The 16,724-nt window shown below is 39.7% G+C and overlaps 1 protein-coding gene across 1 annotated transcript; it reads left to right on the top strand.

Moving 5' to 3' along the window:
- Positions 1-1,155: 1,155 nt before the first annotated feature.
- Positions 1,156-10,518, top strand: LOC108697782 (insulin-like growth factor III). Its single transcript, XM_018228157.2, has 4 exons — positions 1,156-1,384; positions 4,161-4,335; positions 6,223-6,354; positions 9,069-10,518. The coding sequence occupies exons 1-4, from the start codon at positions 1,334-1,336 to the stop codon at positions 9,080-9,082; spliced, it is 372 nt and encodes a 123-aa protein (XP_018083646.1). The 5' UTR covers positions 1,156-1,333; the 3' UTR covers positions 9,083-10,518.
- Positions 10,519-16,724: the final 6,206 nt, after the last annotated feature.

Here is a 16,724-nt window from a genome sequence, read left to right as displayed (position 1 = left end):
TTACAGCAGCTCCTCTGGACATTTGCCAGAAGCCACAGCTTGCCATTCCAGGGCCTGACATTCAAGGAACTATTAATGAAATGAGCAATTCTGAATGAAAGTACAGCTACATGCTGCTTTGTTGAAGATAATCAGAACAGCAAGGTTTTTTCATCATCATCATTATCATCATCATATAAAAAGGCCAGTGGTTTCACAAAACAGCACAAATACTGACCAAAGTGTTTCCTTTGTATGTAAAGCTGTAAACAATTTGAGAGCGAAATCATGTTTTGACTATTTTCACAGAAGATCCTAAATGTTCACGTCACCTGCTTGTTCCCGCAAAGAGATGATAAACATAATTATCGTGTTTTGACCATTTTCATGGAAGACCCTACATATTCAAGATAAGCATAATGCCTGTGGCATGGAGTGTTATGACTGGCATTGTGATCAGGTGGAAGAAATCAACTCAACGTAGCTGAACTTGCTGCCACCTCTTTCTGCGGTTATATATGGGTGACACTTCACCTAAGACAGATGTTGTTCTCCAACCCCTTGGATGTTGCTCCCAGTGGCCTCAAAGCAGGAGCTTATTTTTGAATTCCAGGCTTGGAGGCAAGTTTTGGTATAAAAACCAGATGTACTGCCAAACCAGGCCTCAATGTAGGTTGACAATTCACATAGGGGCTACCAAATGGCATTTATATGGCACCCCAAGAAAATTTTTCATGCTAGTTTTGCTCCCCAACTCCTTCTGAATGTTGCTCACAGGTTCAAAAGGTTGGGGATCCCTCCCTGCGATAGACCTTCAAGACGTCTCTAATGCCCAAAAAGGGGAAACATTTGGAGAAATGCAAAACAGTTCTTACAGCAATTTCCATGCTGGAAGAATCTGTAACACAATCCAAACAATGTGCCTTCCCCTCTGGCAAGAAAGATATTAATGTCTGAACTAGATAATGTATATTTTCACAGCTTCTTTTTAACTTTCTGGTGGACATGAATTTCACTCCCACTGTCGCCGTGCATAAAGAAGTCAATGAGATAGTGAGGATGAGGGGGATATTTGGGTTTATTTACTGATCTTTAGGCAAGATACCCTCCCCCCCCACCTTCAGCTGGACAGCAGCAGCAAAAGGATCCTCCTCCAGCATTTAAATCCATATATTGCACAGCTACTGTCTCTTTTCTCATGGGCTTCTCTCTCAGACAAACACCACCTGAACATCAGAACTTGCTGCCAGATGGGCTGAGAGCAGGCACAGTGCAAAGTCCTGAATGTAGCAGCCAAAGCTGTAAAAGTGTTTGCATGCTATCATACAGTCGATAATACAGGCCAGTGATAGCCATGTGTCTACAGGAATCCAAAAAGCTAAAAAAGGCAAAGCTGACCAGAAAGGTAACCTCATTTTATTTGGCTTTTCTCCCTACCCCACCCCTTATTTTGACTTTTGCAATCCTCTATGTATGAAACCTTATACCTCATGCCTGTTGGAAATAGGGACATCTATATTAGGATCACCGACTTTTAGAGGCAAAAAGATCTGTTTTTAGAGTTGCTTCCCACCCTATTCTGTATTCTGTATCTGCTCATTGTTCTTTTATTATAGCACCATCTTTTAAATTGGATGGTGGAGAGGCTTCCCAAAATGTTAGAGACATGCCCTCACTGGGGGGCTTGGAGTAGTGGCAGAAGGGGGCTCAATCCAAATGGAAGTTAGGATGAGAATTGGGGACAATGGCCATTTGCTATCTAGAAACACCTGACAGTTCAGTTTGAAGGCCAGTTGGGGTTAGTGTATGGCTGAATGACTGATATATTGTTATATCTGGAACCTTATTATGAGCTAAGGGGAATAAAAAATGGACCTTCACGGGGGATTGAACTAAAAAAAGTCTGATCACTGCTGTACTATGTCTTTCCCAAAAGCCTGTGTTTTTTCTGCACATTTGAGCTTGTTCTTTTGCATTACAATAAACAGACGACCCTATTCTTTCCCTGCACCTTTCTTTACAATGCAGGATAACAGCAAAGTTGATGGCAGCGTGTGCCCAGCTGATACTTTCAGAAAGGGCAGGTTGTAAATACAGCCCCAAACGCCTTTCCCTTCTGAGATGATTTACATTGTTGTTACAAAATAGTAATGTATATGCAGATGGTGTATTGACCCAACTGAGGCTTTTTATTATTTTGCTAAGGATTCTATTATCAGTGTTTGTCCAGAGACTGAGAAATAGGATTCCGACATTGGATGCAGTGATCCCGTAGTCATTGTGATTGCTGGCAACAATACCAGATTTAATGCAATTTCCTTTAGTAAGGCATTAACCAAATGTAAAGGCATTAACCAAATGTGTAGGAATGCAGTATTTTCCTCTAGGGTTTCATTGTGCTGCTTAAGGGTCTGGCCACACGGGCAGATTCGGGGAGATTAGTCGCCAGGCGACAAATCTCCTCTTCATCGCGGCGACTAATCTCCCCGATCTGCCTTCACCTGCCTTCAGCCGGGTAAAATAAAAATCGCCTGGGGGCAGACACTCGGATCACTTCATTTTCCCAAGTCGCATGTAATTGCTTCACAAGGAAACTTGTAAAACTTTGGAAAATCAAGCACTCCGTGTGCCTGCCCCCAGGCGATTTACATTTTAGCCGGTGGAAGGCAGGCGAAGGCAGATCGGGGAGATTAGTCACCGTGAAGAAGCGGAGATTTGTCGCCTGGCGATTAATCTCCCCAAATCTGCCCGTGAGGCCAGACCCTAAAAGGGTTGTTTACATTTAAATTAACTTTTAGTATGATATACACATAGATATTGGAAGACAATTTGCAATTGGCTTTCATTTTTTATAATTTGTGGTTTTAGAGTTATTTAGCTTTTTATTCAGCAGCTCTTCAGCTTGCAGTTTCAAGAAAAAATCCAGTTTACACTAGCAACCATGCATTTATTTGAATAAGAGACTGTAGAAGGCCTGGACAGAAAGATGAATAATAAAAAGTAGCAATAACAATACATTTCTAGCCTTGCAGAGCATTTATTTTAGATGGAGCCAGTGACCCCTATTTGAAAGCTGGAACGAGTTAGAAAAATAAGGAAAATAATCGATATCTATAAAAAGGAAAAAAATGAAGGCCAACTGACGAGTTGCTTAGAATTGGCCATTCAATAACATACTTAAAGTTAACCTAAAGGTGAACCACCCCAGTAAGAAACCAGTACGAACAAATGAAATGAATGTGAATCTTCTTTCTCGCTACTAACTTTCATGAAGGGTACAGGGTTTACAAATAGGGCCAGTTGCACTGGGCCCTGCACATTTGGGTCTCCACATAGTATCCATAAGAAATAAGAGTATTGCATGCCAGATAAGTTGGAACAATATGGCAACACTGGAGACTGGCAAGTGTGAGTGATTCCAGCATATATATATATATATATATATATATATATATATATAGGTATAGGATCCCTTATCCGGAAACCCGATATCCAGAAAGCTCTGAATTACGGAATGGCTGTCTCCCATAGACTCCGTTTTATCCAAATAATTCAAATTTTTAAAAATGATTTCCATTTTCTCTGTAATAATAAAACAGTAGCTTGTACTTGATCCCAACTAAGATATAATTAATCCTTATTGGAAGCAAAACTAGCCTATTGGGTTTATTTAATGTTTAGATTAAGTTCTAGTAGACTTAAAGCATGAAGACCCAAATTACAGAAAGATCCGTTATCCGGAAACCCCCAGGTCCCGAGCATTCTGGATAACAGGTCCCATACCTATATATAGATATATATATATATAGATATATATATATATAGATATATATATATATATATATATATATATATATATATATATATATATATATATATATATATATATATATATATATATATATATATAATCTGCAACACAGTTGTGCAGGAAAACGTGAAGGTTTATTGGCTTTTTGACCATAGATCTGATGGTTAATGACTAAGCCATGTGCATGTGCTGGTTTGTTTACTTCAGTCAGTCTGACTTCTGAGACACTGAGCTCAGCATTCCTTCCAGATCTCTAGAAGAAAAGTAGGTCACATGAAAGAGCTGAGCAACAGGCTGCTCTCCATGCGTAACCTTTGCCTCTCTCTGTTTGCATGAAACACTGACTCAATATTGTTTCTTATGTTCCTAGAAAGTGACACCGTTCCCCATCAGCCGGGTGGTGCTGTGCCTGTCTCTTGTGTTTACACTGTACGTGGAAGCCACCAGCGCTAGCTGTCTGAGACCACGTTCAAAGGAGCTGCTCTGCGGTGCAGAACTGGTAGACATCCTGCAATTTGTCTGCGGACGTACTGGGTTTTACGTCAGTATGTCTGCTTTTATTATCTTTTATCCTTTATATGACTCCATCCTTATTCAAAAATATAGTCTACTTTGGGGGATTTGTATCACTGGGGGTCACCACTGGTCCTGCAGTCCAACGTTTCTGATGACCATGTGGTGTCACAATTTCATTCATTTGTTGGAAAGTGATCTTGACATAATGGGCCTGATCTTTCATACTTTATCTTGTGAAAACTCGATAATTTAGAATTGCAGTAGGAGACAAGATTTTCTCATTGGAGTGAATCTGGTCCAATACATTCAGATAATTCAACAACCAATGTTTCCACTTAATTTAAATAAACTTGTCTTGGCCTGTCCACTGGAGTCATCATTTATACTCCATACCACACAACCCTAGACCATTAGTTTTAGGATTTATTGCACATCTAACACATTTAGGTAATTAAAAAAATTTCATTTGTTCCTGTACTGAACTTCTTGAACCAGCCTAAAGGTTCAGACTCTCTATAATAGTAATGATCCAGGGCTTTACAGTTGTTCCCAGACAGTTGTTAACAGATAAACTGATGCCACAGAGCTAAATTCTGATGCTAATGGAGCTGGTTTCTGCTCTGCCATATACCAATAATCTGAATTATTTACTATTCAGCCTTATAATTTGATATTTATATTATATATATACAATGAGTCATTCCAGTTGTCTGCAGAGGTAATCAATTCAAACCAATATCACAGACTTGATCATTTTCTTTGCAAACTTTGCATGAAGAAATCTTTTGGCTTATTCTGCACCACAAAGAAGAATTCTTTGTGCAATTACATAAAATAAATGTTCAGTGCCTGAATTAATAAAAGTAAGATAATAAGGAATATATCAGTGCAAAGCAATGATAATTCTGTTCTTCTGGAGTGAACATCACAGAAATATGTTTATATGTTTTCAGTTTGTTTTTTGCATTTATTTATTCTTAAGAAACAGAAATTTAATCCAAATTTGCAGCAATGTTTACTCAAGGCACAGATTACATTTTACCCAACAGAATATGTGCACATTCTAGGAAAGTAATGTAACATTTGCACAGTGAATGCACTGTACCCTTGTAGGTTATTGCCTTTTAAATTCTTGTATTAGTAACTGTTTAACATGTTCCATTAATGTTTGTTATCAAATCAAGGTCCTCTTCACAGCCATTCGTTTTGCACTGACTAAAAGAGATGGTGTTATCCTGCCCTATTTCTAGGTTATTTTATTTGAAAGGGATGTGTTTCTCACTTTACTTTTTGAACGGTTGTTTTTATAGGTTAAAAAAAAGTAATGCAAAATACAAGGATATTACAACTCGTCTAGGGGTTCTCGGACCAGTAAAAGCATAATGCCCAGGGCAAATTGTTATAATAGTATCTTTCCAAGATCTTGTAACGTATAACAACCAATCAGATGTGACCAGTCAATGCTGCCTAATTGCTATAGGTTATTAGACCAGTAATAAACTTTGCATTTTTTAATACATGTTCCCAATAAGATGTAAACAAGGATGTCTAATCTGTAGCCCTCCAGTGATTGTTATACTGTAGGTCTAACTACTAATTAGCCAGTCAGTTGACATAAGAAGCCATCTCAAAATCCAGTGACTGGTATGAAAGCCCAAGGCAACAGGCCAACAATTTCCCTAACTTGAAAATCAATCTCATGTACAAATAATATGTTTATTCTGTCCAGGTCTTTGCCTGATAATGTACCTATTTTACCTTGACTTGCAGCCTTGTGCGTTTAATTGCTTGTGTAGCTCTCATGTGACACTTATTATCCGTAATTAAGTGGTGCACAATCCAATTTATTACACAGTCTGTCTCTGGCCAGCAAACACTGAATGATTCCTAGGTATGTTTGCATTATTTTTGTTTAGGCAGAGGAGCTCATTTTCGTAACAAAAACCGACCTGGTATAGTTGAAGAGTGCTGCTTCTGTGGGTGCAGTGTTTCCATCCTTGAGTCTTATTGTGCAGCTCCGGTCACAACTAACTTCACTGGAAGAGAAGGTAAATTCATACCATGCATCACACTAGTATTTGGTAGTATTTGGCATCATAGTATGATTTTTAACAGGGGCTGGTAATCTCCAGGCCTAAGTATAGAAAAAATGATGATGGATCCAGTTAACAGAAAACTAAAGACTCCTCTGGCCTAATGCCAAAGGGTAAAGAGAGTTCGTAGTCTATTTCCAGGCAAATGCTGCAGGGCAGGCAGAAGGTATAGATATAGAAGGGAAGATATTAGCTTCAGCGTACTGAAATAAAAAAATTCTAAATACAATCTACTAAACATTCTGTACCGTTTCAGAAATAATCAAATTTATCTTCACTATTCCGCTTCTCTTCATTCTCTCTTCATGCAGCAGTTTGGTGTCAGATATTCATTGACAGTTAGATCCAATATATCTTATAGGGGGGCTCCCTTTGCCTAGAAGATGTATTAGAGTTCACTCTATTAAACTCACCAGACATCACGTCTCTCTACATGCAGGATTTGTGCAAAAGGCAGTTATTTTGTTAGATTATGTTTGTACAGGTATGGGATCTGTTATCTGGAAACCCCTTTATCCAGAAAGCTCTGAGTTATGGAAAGGCTGTCTCCCATAGACTTCATTATAATCAAATAATTTGGATTTTAAAAAATGATTTATTTTTTCTCTGTAAAAATAAAACAATAGCTTATACTTGATCCCAACTAAGACATAATTAATCATTATTGGAAGCAAAACCAGCCTATTGGCTTTATTTAATGTTAACATGGTTTTCTAGTAGACTTAAGGTGTGAAGATCCCAATTACAGAAAGATCCACTATCCGGAATACCCCAGGTCTCAAGCATTCTGGATAACAGGTCCCATACCTGTACTGGAATCAGTTATTCGAGTGAACTCTAATTCATCTGCTAGGAAAGGAAGATATATTGGATCTAACTGTCAGTGAATATCTGACACCCAACTGCTGCATGAAGACAGAATGAAGAGAAACAGATGCTGAGAGAGGGATAGTAAAGATAAACTTGATGATTTCAAAAACAATGCAGAATATTTAATTGATTGTATTTGAAAAGTTTCTTATTTCAATATGATCAAGCTTATAATAAATGTTCATTTTCATGATTAAGTGGCTACTATACCTATATTTGGCCCCATCGTCCAAAGCAAAGATGGCAACTGAACCATCTATTATAGGGGTCTATACGGACACATAGGGGCAGATTTATCAAGGGTCGAATAGTCAATTCGAATTCGATTGATTGAGTTTAAAAATTCACACATTTAAATTTTAATCCCCCTATTCGAATGTGAGATTTATCACACCTCGATGAGTTCATGTACAAGTCAATGGCAGATGTCAATTGAGCCATTTGGAGGTGTTACTGTAATAGCCTTCCTGACATTCGATTTTTTTTTTTGGGAGAAAAATTTAATTCGTACGAATCAAATATGATTAGAATTTTCGGGTTGGAACCATTTGATTGAATATTAACCATTCAAATATTTTATTGGATGACCTCCCAGTCAAATTGTGAGTATATTTGAATTTTAAAAAAACTGAATTCGAAATTTGACCTTTGATAAACTGGCCTCCCAAAGAGATGACTGCATCAACAGGCTGACATAGTGCCTACTTTGACAAGTGTCTTTTGAGGAACTAACTCCACTCTGTCTATCCTTGGTGGAGCACAAAACGGCTCAATCTATCTCTCACACCTGGATTGTGCTGTAACAGGAGATATTCCTCGACTATCTAGAAACCCTATCCTCAACTTCCTTAAATATGTCTGGCCTCATAACACTCCTTGGCCAATGGAAGCACATCCCTCCCAAATTCATATGTTACTTTTACAGAATTGGGCAGTTCTTTTTACTCAAACTGCTGCCCAATAAAGTCATATAGACACAGGGGTCCATTAGTTCACTTGGTAGAACAGATTCCTTTAATCAGGGTTGTGAGTTCAAGTCCCACGTTGGGTGCCAAATATAGTGCTATAGAGAAGAGTACTGCTTTCTGTGTTCTCTCTAAGGTAGAAAACTGCTACATGAAACTCTTCTCTAATCTGGGCAATTGCAGAGGAAGGGATCTCTAGGGACCTATCTGGGCAATAACTCATCACACATCATACACATTTTCCCAAGTAATCCTAGGCAACAGGGATTCGTAAACGATAAAAACTGATTTATTGGAATGCAACACAGGCAAAAAAGGAACTTCAGATAAACATAGTTTCAACAAATTTAACAGCAGATTTTTTACTTTGATCAAGTACATTATAGAGATGTACAACAAGTGGGTTAATCCCATCACAGGTTTTAGCACCAGGCTACCATAATATTATTACAGTAGTAAATATTTAGTGTGGGGAAGTATCCTTACTCTTAGGCTAAGGCCACACTAGGCGATAGCGCCGCGATTTGACTCGCGGCGACTTTTCGCTGCGACTTTTAAGCCGCAATCGCTGGGGAAACTTTTGCGCTGGCGTCTATGGGGAATCGCGTAAAATCGCCAGCGTAAAAACACACGCGGCGATCTTTTCTCTACTGTCGCTCGAAATTGCCTCGCTAGGCGATTTCGAGCGACAATAGAAAAAAGATCGCCGCGTGTTTTTACGCTGGCGATTTTACGCGATTGTGGCCTTAGCCTTACAAAAACCTAGTAATGATGTTGGCAGAAACCATGCATATTTTGTGAATAAGCTTATTTTTGTCTCTTTTTGTCTTCTAGAGCAAAAGTCCTAAGATCATTCTCCAAGACCTGTTCCACTAGTTTAAAACATATTCAGGGACGTCCAACAAATACAGAATAAAGACATTCACTGCATTTGAAATGTGCAACAAAGGGGGAAAATGGAATTGTCCTGAGCCTTAGGAGACCCAAGTAATGGAGTGCTCAAGCGCCTTTGGCAAAAATAGTTACAATAAGCTGTGAATGAGCCCAAGATAGAATTGGCTTTTCCAGTGTTACAGTGATAGCTGGCATGGCAATGTGTAAATGGGTGTTTAATTCCTCGCCTTGCTGCGGATCATTGCAGTTTCATTTACTATTTCTGGCTTTCTGCTTCCAATTTATGATTACCTTCAGTACATTAAGAAGACTGAGAATTCAGTATATTGAGAGTTTATGTTACAGGCCAACAATTTTTAATTAGAGACCAGCAGGCCTCATGTTTCATGGAATCTTAATTAATCCACCAAGAACATAACATTAATGCCATTATAAATCCCCTAAATGGCAGTATGAGCAACCAAGAGGCAAATATATATTTGCTTGAATACAGCTTGATCAAATTTCAATATCCAGATAAAAAAAAAATCCAAGGTGACTGCGTTAAAAAAAGAAACATTTGGATGCTTGCACATTAAAATACTTGATTTCAGCTGTAAGATAAGGGGCCTGCTTTGTATTAGCCAGAAAAAAACCGAGGCAAAATGCTTTAATAAAATGTGCCTTTTGGTTATATTTGCACAGACACTAGTCAGAGGGTCAAAGAGGGAAAGTACATTTTTTATGTGGAATAATGGGAGGTTAAAAGGGGAAGAGTAAAGATTATGAATTGTGTTATTTCTATCTGGGAAACAATGACAGAAAATATATTTTTTTAGATTAAAATATTAAATTAACACCTAGAGGAAAGGCCTGGGAGGGGCCATGTCGCTCAGTGTACCCCTTGTGGCCATTAATAGTATGTGCTGCGGCTACTGTAATGCAAATAAAAATGAATGTAAATGTGGGCAAAAGGAAAGTTCTGTGTACACCATATGCAATGTCCCATACCTACAGTAACTGAAGGCACCACTTAAAGTACAGACATGAGATATATTATTGGAACCCCAAACAATCTGAAACATGGTGCTGCTCTTTCCCATTTTATATCTTTGAATGTTTAAATGTTTTTCCATAGCCTTAGTGCTCCATGTTATGAAAGGTCCCCTTGTCTGGAAAACTGTAGGTGCCAAACATTCTGGATAATAGGTCTCATGTCTGTAGTCAAGCACTTTCTTGCACAGCAAAAGATACAAACATACAGATAGGCATTGCATATGAACTTCATAATGGTGCTATTTATGGTTTGCTGAATTCCTGTTTTTAATAAGAACAAATTCTGCCACTTTCCTGATACAATTGGCATTTGTGCAGCTTGGAATGTAAGTAAATAAACAGTTTGGGCAAACAACACAATGTCCTGCAAATGTTTTGTGCGCATCACCTGACTTCTCAATATACAGATTTACTGAAACTCAATTGGTGACCCAATGATTTTTTTGGTAGGAGAGGGCTTGGTTGTAGCCCCTCTATCCCATTTTATATAATGCCACTGGCTTTTCTGGCCAATTATTAGCCCAATGCATTGCACTCTGCAGATGAACACAGTCAGTTTCTGGGCCTGTTCTTCAGTTGATTTCTCCTAGGAAGACATACACCTGATTTTCCATAAGGATTTATTATTATTATTATTATTATTAGTGACTATTGAATTAGTTTAAATGACTGTGCCCAAGGCTATACGAATCTGACGTATGGCTCATTAAAGATAAAAAAAGTAGGACTCTCTGGAGGTCATTTAATATGAGCAGGTCAAAGAGAAAAGCGTGTAATCTGCATGTTTTTATACTTTGCATCCTGCCCTGCACAAAATTGATAGCCAGTCTCTGCACGTCAAAGCTGAGTGCAGAGACCTGGGTGGCTTCCACACCCCGATTAATAAGGCACTGCCTGTCACTGGCTTAACTAGTTACTGTGCCCCACAGCAAATTCAATTTAGGGCCCCACACATTGCTAAATTGACCAGTGCAACCAAAACATATTGCAATTGCTCATAAATGACGGCCCTCTATGCTCATGAGCCCCCCTGCAACCCCGGGACCTGCTTTCTCTGTAGTTATCCCCCTGCTGCCTGCATCTACCAAGGTACAGACTGCACCCAGATCCCATACAGAATGCCTGTTCTTAATGCATGCAATGAGTGCAATATAAGCCTTAATATGGATATAATACCCAAGAGTCATTTGGCCCCATGATTTGATATGGTCGTGGAACTCCTTCTCCAGGGCTGGAGCTAGGGGTAGGAAGAGGGCACATGTATAGGGCGCAAAGGTAGGGGAGCACCAGGCACTTTCCTCTGCAGTCTTCCCCTAGTTTAGACCCTTATGTCCTCTGGCAGTTCTTCTTGTATCCTTTATAACGGCTGGTGCATGATGAGGGATGAAATCTTGTATAACAATCTACATATCCCACCCAACTGTGGACTTCAGATTGGTTAACCTTGTGTAATATAAATTCCCAAATTCCCCAAAACAGGGACAGACGTACCAAATATTGAACTGGAGAATCCATAGGAAGAGTCAGGAATTGTTTCATCAGTGACTTTCATCAAAGCAGATAATGCATCAGTTCATCTATATGCCCCCCTCTTCTTTCGACAGTAAAACACCATTCTGTGCTAGTTTCTGTTAGCTTCAGCTCTGAGCTCTAACACCCAAACACAATGTCTCTGTAAATAAATGGTTCAAATTGATTCTGATTGTTTCTATAGCTATAAGGACCATGTAAGTATTCAGCATAGCGTTGATATTTCTAAATAAAATTGCCCTTGAGCCTCCCTCAGCCCAATGGTACTTACCCCCTCCTCCAAAAGATTCACTGGCACTCAAAGGCTGATGCAAGCAGGGACGAACCCTTGAGTGTTTACTTGTAGTTGTGCAACTTTTCGGGGTTGTACCCTTTTGTCATGAAACGTTGCACAACTGCAAATAAACACTCAAGGGTTCGTCCCTGCTTGCATCAGCCTTTGAGTGCCAGTGAATCTTTTGGTGTTGTCTGACTAGGAGGGTGCCGATCTGTCCATCACCGTGCACCGGGTGTCCATTTCATAAGGCCAGGGTGTGCATAGGGTTGCCACCTGGCTGGTATTTTACTGGCCTGGCCGGTAAAAATGATGGTTGATCTCAATGTTATTAATGGGGAAAAAAGTTAAATATATAGGAAGGCCGGTATTTTTTTCCAGAAAAGGTGGCAACCCTATGTGTGCGAGTGGTGCCTTAAATCCTGACTTACCTCCTCCTGACACTCCAGCCAAGCTAAAGTTTTCTGAAAATCGCAACATGGCTGCCAACAGGCCCGGGCTGCCCAGCCGCACTCTAAGGCGCACTGGGGACACATACTGCGTTATCCTAGTGCTCTGATGCATGCGCTCTGGTGGGCAGGGGTGTCATACAAGGACCCTGCGGCCTTGGGTGCCCCAATCTGGGCTTGGTTGTCAAGCTGCGCGGGAAGGATGGCGTTTGTATGTGCATTTTACCAAAGACACAGGCATGCTGACAAATTGAACATGATGTGTGTGAATGTGATAGGGACCATAAGCTCAACTGAGACCTGATGTGAATGATGCAGAATCTGTGTAAAGCACAGAAGAATATGTGACTCCTTTTTACATAAAGGTTTATAAGAATACTCCAGGCAATGGAAGGATCGTACAAGCCCAGCAAGACCACTGGAAGTGGCTCAGTATCACTAGAGGTAAGTACTCCTGGGCTGGTGGCACCTAAGTCCCTCCCTCTGTCTGAAAGCATTCTACTATTTACAGAACTTTACAGAGCAAAGGTCACCCCAATATAAAATAGAAATGTGAAGGAGAGAAGATGAAGGTTTGTAACACTTAAAATATATATTTAAATTCAAAGGTATGGTACAAGACAAAAACTAACAAAGAAAACTGGAAATGCAAGTTTCCATTTAAAGGGGAACTCCGGCTTCCAAACCAAAATTTGATAAAGAGGCCACATAACACAGAAACCCCTGATATATCCATCACAGTTACCTGTTTCTTCAAAATGTATGAATAAATGCCATTTTCTATGCTGAAATCCAGCTGTTTAACAGTTCTTCTCTTTCTGCATCATTTGAAATTCTGGCAGGGAAGGAGACTAAACACTGATGTTACAAATTGTAACAACTTCTCCACAGCTTACAGACAGCATGCAGGAACTACATAACCCACAATGCATTGCACTGTGATGTTCTGTTCCTTATTGAAATCACGTGTGCAGGGAATTGTGGGGTTTGGAGGATACAGTAGTCAGCCAGCTCAGCAAAGTAGTCAGACAGATCAGCAGGAGAGTAGGAGGCTAGGTTAAGGGAACTGTCTGAAACCATTAAAAAATCATGAAAAATCTGCATATTTTTTAATTGATTCATATTGCAAAGTTGCTTGAAATTATGTTTACTTTTCAAAAAAAGCTTGTTATTTTTTGTGGAGTTCCCCTTTAATCTAGAGAGAGAGAAGGGTTAATGTTGGTGACAGTCTTTGTGTGCTGGGCAGATAGTGAGCCTGTTTGCTCAGACACTGCAGTACAGGGATTTCTGTGCCAGAATAACGAAAAAGGGACAAAATTCCAACACTCAGCACATTTTGTATCAACTAAAAATAGCAAGTGCAAATATTGCATATTGGACCAAGCTAACGTGGTGCCAGTCACATACGTGGGCTCTGCAGTCACTGTTATTTTACATTGAATTAATATATGAATTAATCATAATTAATACAATGGTTTATATAAAGAGTGCAAAATTAGTTAAAGGGCAGGCACAAAGCAACATTAATACAAAAATGCCACAGGCTACTCCAAATGTGCTTCTCTCTGGTACTATTTTGTTTTAAAGGGTATTATTTCAAGTGGGGTAGAATGCCTAATTCTAAGAAACTTTTCAATTGGTTTTCATTTATTATTTTTTCTAGTTCTTCTGCTTTCAAAAGGGGGTAACTGACCCTATCTAAAAAACAAATGCTCTGTAAGGCTACAAATGTACTGTTATTGTTACTTTTTATTGCTTATGTTCCTATTCTGGCCTCTCCTATTCATATTCCAGTCTCTTATTCAAATCAATGCATGGTTGCTAGGAAAATTTGGACCCTAGCAAAGAAACTTTTCCCTCAAACATTTCCATTATTTTAGAAGTGTATCACTTTAAGGCAGTGATCCCTAACCAGTGGCTCATAAATAACATGTTGCTCACTAAACCCTTGGCTGTTGCTCCTAGTCGCCTCAAAACAGGTGGGCAGCCAGTTTTGACCCGAACAGCCGTTCAAAAAACGAGCTGTCTGGGTCAAATCCAGACAGGGGGCAACCCTAATAGTGGCATATATTTGGCACCTACAGGAACTTTTTTCATGCTTGTGTTGCTCCCCAACTCTATTTATATAAGATGGGTAAAAAAGGTTGAGGACTCCTGCTTTAAGGAATGAAGTACAAAAGTGTGCAAAGTGCAAAGAAGTGCCCTATGGTAAGTGGTAATGACAAGGCCCTATGGCAGTGCAGTATTCCCAGGGGTGCAAGTGCTTGTTAGATACCTTAAGTACTGAGGGGCATGGTCTTGCACCCCTTGGTGCTGTAGGACTTACACCCAGGGTTGGACTAGGCCAACCGGACACTGGGAAAAAACCTGGGTCGGGCCGGGGCCCCCGGGTTTTTTCCCAGTGTCTGGTTGGCCTTGCCCAAAAGAAAACAATGATGTGTGGTGCACTGGCGTTCACACATGTGCACTGGTGTTTTTGTGCGCGCGGGGGCCCCCCAAAAGTTTGGAACCCAGTGGGCCCCCAATGCTCCAGTCCGACCTTGCTTGCACCCCAGGGGAAAGAAAATGGGCCCCTGAGTCTCCTGAATGCCCCTGATTTTCTTTATCTCACAGCCAGGCAACACATAGATGGAGTATTTAGTTTTTGTATTTAATGTATTAAATAAATATCAATCAGGGCCGGATTTATGTAGTGGGCGCCCCTAGGCCCACTGCCGTTCGTCGCCCCTGTCCCCTCCCCTGTATTCATGTAAATTTTCATCATCTAGACCGGAGCAATGAGGATTGGCGCATGGGAATTTAAAAAATGATTGTATCCCCAGCACATCCCCGGTGTTTTTGAACCAATGTGGGTGTGGTTGAGCAGCATGCCGCCCCCCTAAAATCCTACCGCCCTAGGCCTGGGCTTAGGTGGCCTTTCCACAAATCCGGCCCTGATAGCAATGCAAAATAGTCTTTATAGTTGCTGCAACTTTCACACCCTGTTATGAAACATGTAATGAGCAAGAAAATACTCTAGATGGCGCCCTTTCTCCCTTAATGATCAGATCACCCCTGAAAGCTAGCAAAACCACAGGACCCCAGTACAGCAGAGCAGTCATCTCCCCCTACCATTTGCCTGATTAACAGGGCCCTGAGAACCAGGAAGGACTTTCAGCTTCAGGCTGGAAAGCAATAGAATAAGAAGTCAAATAAATCACAAAACCTACAAAATAAATAAAGACGAGCTGAAAAGCTTCCTTAGAATAGTCCTGTTTATAAAATGTGGTGGTGTCCCATCTAAGGGCAGGTATTACTATCCAGGTATTAATAACCATGTTGGGACACAATCATGTGAATAGTTAGTGAGTTCTCTGGCTTTGTCATTAATGCTTGTGTGTGTGATGTAGCTTTAGCTAACACATCTTCCAGTCCTATGTCACATGTGAATTTGTGTTCAGAATAATAGCAGTCCAACATCACTAAACTGATTAATCACTGTTTTATGTAGAAATTATATTTACCTTCCACCTAATCCAAACAGCTAAAATGCTAATACCAAAGCATTGGAAATCTAAGGAACCACCCTCCTTTAACGAATGGATGAGATCCGTAGAGGAAACCAGACAGTTAGAGGAACTAACACATATTTACTATAATAATAGTTTAACATACTGGAAGATTTGGACCCCTTGGTACAATTTTAGAGAATCACTAGACTTAGAAAGTAAAATAAGATAGGATTAAATGACAGAAAATATAAGGAAGAGGCATAAGAGTTAGAATAGCAATGCTAATTATGATGTCGATATGAAATGTTAAATAAATGCACTGGAAATGAAATATGCCTGTTATATGATGATGTATTACCCATCCCCCTCCCTTTCCCATTTCTTCTTTCTGTACCCTTTAATTTACACCCTATTTGCTTATACTTCTTGATGAGAAAATGAAAATAAAGAAAATTAAAAAAAAAAATTATATTTCTACATGGGAAATAATATACTAGTAGATGTAGTAGAGTAATAGAAACCCAACAGACCCAACAGTCATGACATACTGCTGATTATGTGTCATTGAATCATTAATCGAGGCTTGTTCCAAATAATAGCAGTGTACAAAATAATAATAGCTTGTTTCTAATAATAGCTGTGTGGAGTTCAATTAGTGAGCTCATTCATTCTGTGAAAAAAACACAGGTGTCAATTCCGGCCCTTTTTTTAGGAAGGAAGGAGCAAATGTTGTGCTGCTGGTTATAGTACATTTCTCTCTGAAAATCGAACTCAAATGGCTCATTCCAGACATTGTTCAGAAGAACAGCGTACTTTG

The sequence above is a fragment of the Xenopus laevis genome, chromosome 7S (assembly GCF_017654675.1).
Source record: "Xenopus laevis strain J_2021 chromosome 7S, Xenopus_laevis_v10.1, whole genome shotgun sequence".
Lineage (NCBI taxonomy): Eukaryota > Metazoa > Chordata > Amphibia > Anura > Pipidae > Xenopus > Xenopus laevis.
This window is presented reverse-complemented; position numbering and strand designations above follow the sequence as displayed.